The sequence below is a fragment of the Vicia villosa genome, linkage group LG5 (genome assembly GCF_029867415.1).
Source record: "Vicia villosa cultivar HV-30 ecotype Madison, WI linkage group LG5, Vvil1.0, whole genome shotgun sequence".
Lineage (NCBI taxonomy): Eukaryota > Viridiplantae > Streptophyta > Magnoliopsida > Fabales > Fabaceae > Vicia > Vicia villosa.
The window spans coordinates 138,715,008-138,727,191 of NC_081184.1; the positions used below are offsets into that span (position 1 = coordinate 138,715,008).

At 32.7% G+C, this 12,184-nt stretch overlaps 1 protein-coding gene and 1 pseudogene across 5 annotated transcripts; one reads left to right on the forward strand and one right to left on the reverse strand.

Annotated features, from left to right (window-relative positions):
* Positions 1 to 2,157: 2,157 nt before the first annotated feature.
* On the reverse strand, positions 2,158 to 7,316 carry LOC131602738 (dihydrolipoyllysine-residue acetyltransferase component 1 of pyruvate dehydrogenase complex, mitochondrial-like). Of its 5 annotated transcripts, none has more exons than XM_058874915.1 (8): positions 7,088 to 7,316; positions 6,741 to 6,822; positions 5,896 to 6,634; positions 4,220 to 4,266; positions 4,081 to 4,125; positions 3,874 to 3,947; positions 2,848 to 2,917; positions 2,158 to 2,714 (listed from the first exon to the last, which is right to left on the reverse strand). In XM_058874915.1, exons 4-8 carry the CDS (start codon positions 4,241 to 4,243, stop codon positions 2,592 to 2,594), a joined length of 336 nt encoding a protein of 111 aa, XP_058730898.1. In that variant the 5' UTR covers positions 4,244 to 4,266; positions 5,896 to 6,634; positions 6,741 to 6,822; positions 7,088 to 7,316; the 3' UTR covers positions 2,158 to 2,591. The 5 variants fall into 5 exon arrangements, with proteins under 5 accessions (XP_058730898.1, XP_058730899.1, XP_058730900.1 ...); XM_058874916.1 differs by having other exon boundaries at positions 6,527 to 6,634; positions 7,088 to 7,313; XM_058874914.1 differs by having other exon boundaries at positions 2,160 to 2,714; positions 6,565 to 6,634; positions 7,088 to 7,300.
* A 1,524-nt stretch (positions 7,317 to 8,840) lies between these two features.
* Positions 8,841 to 11,968, forward strand: LOC131607514 (uncharacterized; annotated as a pseudogene).
* The last annotated feature ends 216 nt before the right edge of the window (positions 11,969 to 12,184 follow it).

Sequence of the window (12,184 nt, forward strand, 5' to 3'; positions counted from 1 at the left end):
TTAAGGAATTAAAAAGATACAGAGTATTTATCTCGGGTAATCTAAAAAACTGAGTTAGCAAACCATCTCGTAAAATCTATAAAAAAAAGGCGCCTTTTTGTTTGCAGAAAAATGAAAATTAAGGAGTTTTTATCTCAGTTTTACAGAAAACCGAGGAAACATATCCGTCGTAAAATCTAATAAAAATAAAGACAATATTTTGGTTTCATATAAAACATTAAATAAAAGAAGTTAGGAATCGAACCTGAAACTCTGATCATATATTTATATCGGTTTTATTTAAATCCGAGGTAACTGATTTATTATTATTATTATTTAAATAAAACAGGGTGCTCCTGTTACATGTACCCGCGGTTTTTTTATCATACATGGTGAAAATGTCGTCATAAAAAGTGTTATTTGTTGTAGTGATTGAAGATATTTTTTGGTCTTCCAATCCATCCCACAATAATGATGCATATGAGTTTGGGGTGACTACATATAAGTTAGGTTTAGGATAACATCTATTTAACGAGTGTTTTTATGGTAACATATGATTATTTTATCCTTCGGTTATTAAGGAAATCGAAGGGATAGATTATTTAGTTTACACTTATAATTAAATTAAAACATAAACGGTAATAGATAGGATTTGAAGCGTGTCTTGAATTGTTTTTCTCCTCAACGTCATTAAAAATTGAGAAAATATGTTGTTTTTCTTTTTAAGAAAATGAAAAATGGTGTGTCTAGGCGTTATACCTCGATTTTTTTACTGAGATGAAAGTTTTGTCATGAAATGTATCATTTACAGTGGTGGTAATTGGTCCGATTCTTTTTACTTCTGATTAGTTACAAGATAATATCAATGATAATCTATTGATCCTGAATCCAAAGTCCTTGGGGGCAAATGAGTATAAGAGTTTCACCAATATTCCACTTGCAAATTTCCAAATCAAAATTATCATGAAAATATGACGATTAGTAAAGGTGGCAACCAAGATTATTTCTCTACAACAATGGGCTTTATATTTGAGTGAAATATATCTGGTTGTGTGATAGTAACTTCTAAATCCATCAATGTAATCTCCAAGAAATGTTTTGCGAGTAATCTTGTTCTAAAAATTGATTAAGGAAGAATTTTGATACACTCGAAATGTGTTTTGATTTAATAATTTAGTGGTTTCGTTGCATGCGGCCAAAATTACAATTCATTCGAAAATTGTGACCAATGCAAAGCTAACAGTTCATTTTTCAATGTGAATGAGTGGGATCAGACCGATTGAATGCGCGTCCATGCAATTGGTGATTTGAACGAGCTGCCAAACGCATTGAAAGAAATTATTATTTTTCTTAAATTTCAAACAAAATAGAAGGATAAGGTGTCAATAATTTATAAGTCAAATGAAACTGAAGAATTTGAATGAGTCACATATATATCAAATTGAAAGAGATGATTATTTTTCTAAATTTCAAACAAAAACGGAATAATATGGTGTTGATAGTTTATAAGTCAAGTCAAACCGAAGAATATGAATGAACCAAATATACGTAGTACATTTTTTTTATCATTCATTGACTTTTTAATCATGCTAATCGTGTATAGTTTTGTAAAACATATGATTAATATTAAATTTAATTTAAAGGAAAAAATTAAAACATGGAGTTTTAAAATAGTTGATCAAAAATCTATGCTACATTTTTAATTTCCAGTTTTGTCTTTATATGTGGATATTACTCCAATTCTATATTGATAATTCCAACATGTAACTGGCGACTTCAATAAGCTACCAAGCGTATAAATTATTATTTTTCTTAAATTTCAAACAAAAACGGAAGGATATGGTGTCCACTACTAGAAATACACGTATTTCCTGCGGAATTACCTGCGGATTTTTGTTAAATTTCCGCAGGAAACGTGTTTCCTGCGGATTTTCCTGCGGTTTAATGTCCCCAGCTAAAACCTTCGTGGGTAATATTATTCGCAGGTAATTCCGCAGGTATTTCCGCAGCTAAATCCGCAGGAAATAATTCCGCAGGTAAATCCGCAGCTAATTCCGCAGGAAAATTTGCAGGAAATGTATATCCGCAGGTAAATCCGCAGGAAATTTCTTTCTGAGATTAAATAATTTTTTTATTTTAATAAACTTTTGAACCATTATATATATTTAAATAACTATAATATAAAATAAAATTATAATTTTCAATTTAAATTAAACTTGAATTCATAGAACATAATTGGTATGAAGTACTTACATAGTCATTACTAAAAATGATTCAAAAAATCAAGTTATTACTAATCATTTGTTTGACAAGTTAAAAAGATAATACAATCCAAAAACTAAGTCAAAATGAAAAAAAAGTACAAATCAAAATTCATTACTAAGGTCTTCTTCATCTGTTTCATCGACGATCTTCATTTGTGTGATCACTTTCATTAGTGGGTTGTGGTGGATGAGAAGAAGACCCAACAAATCCTAAATGATTCATTAAAAATGAAATTTTATTATTCGCTTCGGCCATCTTTTCTTCTTGTCGATGCAATTGTTGCCTCATCACCATCTTCTCTTGTTCTTGTCTTTGCAACGATGCATTTAAAGCATGGACTTGACTTCTCAAAACATCAACCTCTTGAGAGTCACTTGAAAGACTTGAGGGTTTCTTTGATACAGAAACCAAAGTCTTAGATGCGGTTCCAAGACCAAATACCCTATTCCCTTTCTTCTTTCCAACCGACTCTACCCATATATCCAAATCAGGTGGCATTTCATTAGTTGGTTGACTATGTCGGAAGCTAACATTATTTCGTCCATATAACATTAACAAATAACATTAATACAAGAGTTGGAACAAAATGGTGGTTTGGCTTACTGTTATTGCAATCGGTTGTCCAACCGGCACATCCTTTGAACCATCAGGCACCAATATCTTAGCCAGAAATCTGCATGAACCATCCAATCACTATAACACATTTTAACTGGGCACTAAAACTTGTAGGTTTTATATGATATAACTCTAGGGTTAAAATTAGTTCAATTATAGTAAACCAGATATAAAAGAAGGCCCACATAGGCTTAACAAATAACAATGAGAAGCAAAAAAAGAGAAAGAAATCAGATACACTATTTTGTCTATAACAGACACATCCATGTCTACTGCATATAAAGTACCGAAGACGGTCGTGTGGAAAAACAATGAATGGCTACAATTCATCGATGGTTTTCTCCATGGTCATTCTTATCTGTTAGATGAGTATTGTGAAGGTCATATATTATCATGTAATCTTAAAGTTTGATTTTCGCCACCGACTATAATGTTTTAGTTTCATCTAATGCTACCAACTAGGAGTTTCGTATTAGACTATTAGTATAAATAAGTGTTAGTGTTTAGTCTTTTGAATCATAATATCAAAACATTATAACAATTCAAAGTCTTTATTCTCTCTCTACTCTCTTCCTTTAGCCATAAACTTTTTTTGTTTCTATAAGCTAAAAATAGATGAAAATAAGTTCCAGCTGGCACGAGTATTATAAACTTTTTTGTGTTTTAGCTTTTTCAATTTTTTTCTTTTTGGACTTCAAAACAACTTCAGAGAAACCCTAATCCCGTAGATATAATCTATGACAAGAATCAATCATGTCACCATTATCAATTGTACAACAAAGAAGACCTAAGATACGCATATTATGAGCAACCTTTGAGTTGCTAAAATGCCCAGCCGAGAGAAGTTGAACTGTTTCTTTTATTGACGGATATGTTGAACTGATATTTTATTGGCGGATATGCTGAACTTAAAAAGAACTAACATTCAAGTTGCTTTACCATTTAAACAGTAAGAAATTGGAGTTTATAAATTTTAAATTAAAGGTCATCCAGAACTTTGGAAGAAAAAAATACCCTTCTTCAAGACTTTCAAATTCAAGCGTAGCTTTGTCAGTTTCAATTTCACAAAGTATATCACCCACTGCTATCTGTAAGATTAAATAGTAGCAATGCGAAAATGATTAATTCATTAAAAGATATCAATTTCCAAAATAAAAGTATCAAAGCAAACAGAGTTGTGATCGGCAACAATCAAAACATAAGAATTTCGAACTGACCTACCTTATCCCCTTCTTTTTTCCTCCATTTCGCAATATTACCTTGGGTCTGAAACCAAAAGAAGAAGTCAAAATTCCATGAGAGCCATAAAAGAAAAGAGATCAGAAGAGGGAGAAAAAACTGTCTGTTTCCCCAAGCTCACCATTGTAGGAGATAAAGCTGGCATGCTAAGGACTTCATGTGGAAAGTCTATCAAATGAAAGGAAAATGATCAGAATATAACTAGATGCACATGACTTAATTTGCAGTTAACCTCTTTTAATCATAACATTAAGTTAAGACGGTAAAATTAACAATCCGCTTTTTATGCAAAAGGTGACTTATATTGATATGAAGAATGTGGATTACAAAGAGAATGGAGGACAAGAAATTCTCCAAAAAAGACAACCAAGAAAATGAGAAAAAACAGTGTATCAAAGCTTCCCAAACCTCAAATATCAGTAAGTGAAATTTCATCAAAAAAGTCGTGACGTTGCCACAAAGATGACAAATGACTTATCTTTTCCAAATTAAGTGATGTGCCAAATAATTCTCCTTAAAATATGAAAGTTGCACTGCAACCAAATGTTCCTTACTAAAGAAGAGGTTGACTATTGCCACAAAAAATGGCGTCTTTACTTATGCAAATGCATTAATGAAATGAAACTAACCATCAATAATTGATCTGCGTACCAGGCACACCAGACCAAACATTCACCAAAAATGCTGAACTGAACAAATAGGAGTGCCATAAAAAGATTGCGACAAAACAATCAAACCTTATCCCACTAAGTAGAGTCGGCAACATAGATCCATAGTATTCTACCATAAATCATACCTATCCCAAAACCATTGATCTCTAAGTTTTTCTCAATAGTTTCACTTCCTATAGCTTTTCGTGCCCTTCCTCTGCCTCTAATTATTGGGCTACCGCCTACCGATCACCTGATCTACCTTATTTACTACGGAATCTATACGCCTCCTCTACAAAAGCCAAAACCATTCAAGTTAAGATTCAACCATATTTCTACAATAGGTGCTACCTCAGCTCTTTCCAATGCTACCATTCTCAATTCTATCTAAGCTAGTATTCCCAATCATCTAGTGAAGTATTCTAAATTTGGGTATCTTAACGGTTTGTAATATAGGGACCTAAATGCAAACTTTTAATCTAAGGATGTCATTACAAGCATTCAAAATAAAGGACTTAATTTCCCCAAATAGTATAGACACCTAAAGATTGATTTTAAACCTTTGTTGGTAAATCAGATAAACAGGGTACTATGGTTTCCAAAACAACCTTAATGAAGGTCAAAGAAAAATTCAAGAATACTTATAGAGAATAGACATCGGTATTTCACAGGCAGCATCTTGTTCACCCATGAAAAAGAGATTATCAATGTTCCTTGTCCTTGTATATCGACATCAGATTATAATAAAAAACCACAGACAGTTATGGTTAAAAGTTAACAATGTTAATTTCAATCATTCATTCTTTCCGAAATATTATATCAAAGGTAACGAAACGACAGAGAATCACTTGTGTACCCTTTACATTTACAATGGGGTACACCTTGGACTAAGACATATTTTCACATATAGGTATCTAAGAGGATACATTCCTAGCAAAAAAAAAAAAAAAAAGCATGCACTTTCTTGGGTTGGATTGCATCCAAAGCTGCAATTCATATGACCAAATGGGAAAATAGAAAAACATATAGGTTTCCTAAGACAACCCTAGAAGGCCTTTTAATTTCTCCAGTTCTTTACTCAAGATAAAAAGACATTAAACAACCTTATCAAAACCTTGTAAGGAAAAAAATTAGAGGTATAATATACCAAGACTGCCCAATCTCTTTGCAAATCATAGATCGTAATTCTCTTGAAGGAGCAATGACTAACACCCGTGGAATCAACTTCCAGTTGCACCCCAACTAAATATCCAACATTCATCTATTCTGTATAAACAAATTACCATAGTCTCTTTACTTTTCTAAACATAAGGCTCTCTAGTATTAAATTTTGTAAAGATGCTAAAGCATAAATGAGAAGGCTGGAAGTTGCTAAACATGATGCTACTTCTTAGAATGCAATGATATGTCTATGATAAGATTATCATGTCCCAACAAACAAAAATAAGTTATCACAAGTCACAACCACCACAGGCAGTGTTATCAATAGTGGAATGCCAAAAAAACCACTATGTGAAATAGCTCATAAAAAGGAATGTCGTATGTGAATAAAAATGAGTCACTATGCAGCCAACATGCCCACTCTTTAACATCAAATTCGTGAGCTTTGGCACTGTCCATATAGTTTTGTTTCTTTAGTAATTTAAAAAACCAAACAAGACATTCAACCAATTGAACGTTGAACCAGCCTTTACTATAAACTCTAGCCATTAACTGCCAACTCAGTGTGACTGAGGCATAGCCGACATTTCAATAACAATTCTAACTGATATTCATACCAATTTCCAGCTGATTCAACTCAGTATTGTTAAGTTACCAGCAAAATTATCTGGTACGAGGATGTAACTATCTTGTTCTGAGCAACTTTTCCTCGTTTTTGTCAGAGTCTTGAGTGAGTCCCACAAAGATTAAAAAAAAAACTTATTCACTTTCAGCATGAAAAAAAAGGTGAAATTAATGAAACTAAACTCAAACAAAAGAATAGAGTTTCACCTTTATCACTGTCGTCTGAAGAAATTTTTTCAGAATTATTCTTTGCACTAAGCCAGCTCCTAATAGCTAATTTCGACCATGACTGCAATACCAAAAGAATAGAAATAAATTTTAATAGCTTATATTATAAGTGCTTATATTGATTAAGATATTTATCCAAACACGATAGTGTGAAGATGAAGAAGGTTCACGTTCCTGGCAACAACCCCATAAATCGACATATATTATCATCTCAAGACAGTACCACTATGATTTTACCCACAATTATCATCAGAACAAGCAACATGAGCAAGAAAGTCGAATGGAAAAGCAAGCAAAACGACATTAGTAGGAACACAGATGAATACCTGAATTGAAGTGTGAAGATGAAGAAGACGACGGCGCTAGGGTTCGCGAAATCGTGCTCCGGCGAGGTTGCGGCAACAGAAATCGGCTTACGGTATCGGCGCTAGCGTTTAACAAGTGTCAATTGGCTTTTTAGGTTTTCCAATTTTGTTTGAAGGAGCAGGGTTTATCACGGCTTAGTGGTTTAACAATTAGTTTAAAATATAACATTACTAAAACAAAATTAAAACAAAATTTAGTGTCTTAGGGTAGAGACTTGAAGTCATTTGTGTCAAAACTGTGGTTCGATTCCTGGCCAAACCAATTTCAACAATTTTATAACTTTACTCGTTATCTAATTTTTTTTAATCTTTATCAGATTTTTTTTATAATCTTATTTTTAATCTTTATCAGATTTTTTTTATAATCTTATTTTTTAAAACTGTTATAGCTACTATTAAAATATAAATTGAAAAATTAAATAAATAAATAAATATATATATATATATATATCAAAATTTCATACAATTTATTTTATTAAAAACAAAGATTAAATTTAAAAATTAGTTAAAATACAACATAAAAATAATTAATAATGTAGATAAAATAAGCATTAAAAATTAAAATTAAACTAAATAAAAAACATAAAATTAAAATTATGCTAAAAAAAATTGATTATGTCTAATCTGCAGCAAAATCCGCAGGAAATTTTCCTGCGGAATTACCTACGGATTTCGTATTGTTGTTTAGTTTTATAAAAATATATTTTCGCAGCAAAATCCGCAGAAAACTTTCCTGCGAAATTACCTGCGGATTTTCTCTTGTAGTTAAATGTTTTGGTTGAAATATATATTCCGCAGCAATATCCGCAGGTATTCCTGCGGAATTTTCTGCAAAATCCTTATCCGCAGCAGAATTTATTTTATTTAATAAAGTGGCAGGAAAATCCGCAGGTAAATCTGCGGAAAAAATTCCGCAGGAAATTCCGCAGGTAATCCGTGTATTTCTAGTAGTGGTCGATAATTTATAAGTCAAGTCAGATAGAAGAATCGGAATGAATAATGTTAATAGAATGGAATTTCCTTCAAAAATAAATGAAAATGAAAACGATATTTTGGTTCTAGAAAGTTGAATGAGCCATCATTCCCAATCAATTTCATCGGGACATAAAGTAAAACATCACATTTTTTGTAATTGCTTTATATGAAATTTATTTTTGAAATATAACTTTAGAAAAAATTATGATATTGATTATGATGGATCATCATTAGAAAGATGCATTCATGCTATGTTGATTATATGCGTCATCATGAGAGAGAAACATTTATATTAGGTCAAACATTCTACTAAAAGTCAAAGACACACTCAGACCATTTACAATGAGGGTGTTGAATAATTTATTCAATAGTTGAATAGCTACAATGGTGTGTTGAATCATGTGTTTAATGTGATGTTGATTAATTGGTGTTGAATACTTTCAACATGTTGAATAAGAAAAGAGTGGGGGTCACCTAAAATATATGACAAAATATTATTGGTTGTTGTGTATGTTTAGATTTTTATTTCATAATAATTATTTAATGTAAATTATTTTTTAGTAAATCAATTTTTTTATTTATTTTTATTTTCACCAAAATTCATCATTTTTTTTGTCTATAAATAGAGACTTGTTTCATTTGATTTGGACACACACAAAAATTCACTTTTTTCTCTCAATTTTTTTTATTTAGCCTTCAAAAAATTCTTGTTTGTAGCTCTAGACATCTTTGTAGTGAAATGGATCCCAACAATAATCATTTTAACACCCAAAATTCTACTAATTATCCTTTCAACTACCCAAATTTCAACAACTATATATTTCAAAATCAATCTTCCAACCAACAAGGTCCCCAAAATATACCAAATTATGGATTTCCTCCAAATTTCATAATGTCGTCATCTAATCCAAATTATCGGCCATGTTATGGATCAATGATGTCATATTCATCTCAATTACCCCCTGATTATTCTTCTACTCCAATGGGAAATGAAAATGTTCCTGAATTTTCTACACAAATGGCTATTGGTGCCATGAGAGGTGGTCAAGGAGCCACTCCAAATGCAGATGATTCAACTCCTGTACGCCGGAAAAGCCCCAAATGGACCACTGATCAAAATTTGGTTCTAATTAGTGGGTGGATTAAATATGGAACAAACAGTATTGTTAGGAGAAACCAAAATACTTAATCAAAATTTGGTTCTAATTAGTGGGTGGATTAAATATGGAGCTGCATGCAGAAATCATTACTACTACATGAGCAAAATACTTAATAAAAGGACTGGTGCTTATGATAACGCTAAGCGTATGCAACAAAGCGAGTGGTCGGAGAATGATGTATTGGCAAAAGCGTATGAATTATATTCAAGTGGTAAGAATGGACATTTTCTTTTAATGTCAGAATGGCTCGCTGTCTGTGATCAACCACGTTACGGTAGTCAGGTGGGAGGAAATACTGGATCTGGAAGTAGTGGATCTAAGAGAGTCCATGAGAGTGATGTAAGTGATTCCAACTCTGTAGGATCAGGTGCTCGCCCAATAGGGCGGGATGCAGCTAAAAAAAAGGGTAAAAAAAAAAGCAAGGGTGCAACCTTGGAACCGGTCAATGAAGAGTGGAGTGAATTCAAACAATTTAAGGAGAAAGAGTTGGAACGATTGGACAAAATAGCCATGAGGCAAGAGGAGGCTAACCATTTGTTGAATGAAAATACTGAGGCTAAGAAGATGAAGATGTTTATGAAGCTAAGTTCAAAGGAGCATCTCGATGACCGGAGCAAAGAGTTGTTAGAAAAGTTGGGTCGTGATCTATTTGGAAATTAAGTGTTGTCAAGTCGTTGTTTGTAGTTTGTATTTTGATTTCTATTTTGTCACGTTATTTGGTCTTCCTATTTTGTCAAGTCGTTATTTATAATTTGTATTTTGATTTCCTCATTCTTATATATGACAAATGAACCATTTATCAATGCATGTGAGTTTACCATCAATGCATGTGAACTCCTATTTTGTCACATTATTTGTTTGTATTTTGATTCTTATTTTGTCACATTATTTGGTCACATTATTTTGTCACATACAACATTGAAGTTTGTATTTTGATTCTTATTTTGTCACATTATTTGGTCACATTATTTTGTCATAAACAACATTGAAGTTTGTATTTTGATTCTTATTTTGTCACATTATTTTGTCATAAACAACATTGAAGTTTGTATTTTGATTCTTATTTGGTCACATTATTTTGTCACATACAACATTGAAGTTTGTATTTTGATTCTTATTTTGTCACATTATTTGGTCACATTATTTTGTCATAAACAACATTGAAGTCTGTATTTTGATTCTTATTTTGTCACATTATTTTGTCATAAACAACATTGAAGTTTGTATTTTGATTCTTATTTTGTCACATTATTTGGTCACATTATTTTTTCATAAACAACATTGAAGTTTGTATTTTGATTCTTATTTTGTCACATTATTTGGTCACATTATTTTGATTCCTTATAAATAGGGGCTTATTCTTCTATTGATATACCAATACCAAAAATCTCATATTACTAAAAAAATATTAATGGATCCTTCAGAATTTCCTTTTGATATTGAAGCTTACAAAAGGCAGTCTGAAATCGAAGAGAGGTATATCATCAACCGGTTTAAGGAGCGATAAAACCAAATAGAGGGAGGATATATACATCGTGTCAAGAGAAAATATCTCAACAGAGATCATACAACGGCAAACCAAAGATTAATTGACGACTACTTTGCAGACCAACCTAGATACGACAATGCAACATTTCGTCGACGATTCCGGATGTGAAAACATTTGTTCCTTCGGATCGTTGGGGACCTATCTAGCAGTGATAACTACTTCACCCAAAGAGTTGACGCAACTAAAAAAGAAGGTATATCTCCATTAGCAAAATGTACCACGACCATGCGAATGTTAGCATATGGTGTGACGACTGATGCGGTCGATGAATACATCAAAATAGGAGGTACTACAACATTGGAGTGCTTGCGTGGATTCTGTAAAGGAATCATACAATTGTATGAGCCAGTGTATCTCAGAGCCCCAACTCAAGATGACTTGCAAAGAATACTGCATGTTAGTGAAATGCGGGGGTTCCTGGGGATGATTGGCAGTATTGATTGCATGCACTAGGAATGGAAAAATTGTCCTACGGCATGGGAAGGTCAATTTACTCGGGGAGATAAGGGAACCACCACTGTTATTCTTGAAGCAATTGCAACTTATGATCTATGGATTTGGCATGCCTTTTTTGGATGTCCGGGCACATTGAACGATATAAACATTCTAGACCGTTCACCCGTGTTCGATGATGTTGAACAAGGAAATACTCCAAGAGTGAACTTCTTTGTGAATCAACGTCCGTATAATATGGAATATTATCTTGCTGACGGTATCTACCCTTCTTATCCAACTTTCATCAAATCAATTAGACTTCCTCAAAGTGAACCAGATAAGTTATTTGCAAAATATCAGGAGGGATGTCAGAAGGACATCGAACGTGCATTTGGAGTGTTACAAGCTCGATTTAAAATCATTCGCGAACCTGCCCGTTTGTGGGACATAACTGATTTGGCTCTCATCATGAGGTCATGTATCATATTACATAATATGATTGTTGAGGATGAACGAGATACATATTCTCAACATTGGACAGATTATGATCAATCTGAGGCAAGTGAGTCTAGTACACCAGAGTCATTCTCGACCGAGGTGCTACCTGCATTTGCGAATCATGTGCGTGCTAGATCTGTGATGCATGATTCAAATGTACATCACGAATTGCAAGCAGATCTAGTCAAACACATATGGACAAAGTTCGGAATGTTTCATGATTAAATAAATTGTTTGTGAGTTGAGTCTATTGTGTGAAAACAAGATTACACTCAAAGATGTTTTTGATTCATGGCAAACTCAAATAAGCATTCAAACAACAAGGCGGAAGCAGAAAACTCAAAGAAAAGCAAGCATTGATCACTCATGATAGTACAGGATGATCTATTATGCTTATAGGTTGACTCAACACAAGCAAAACAAGAAGAATGCAGAAAAGCA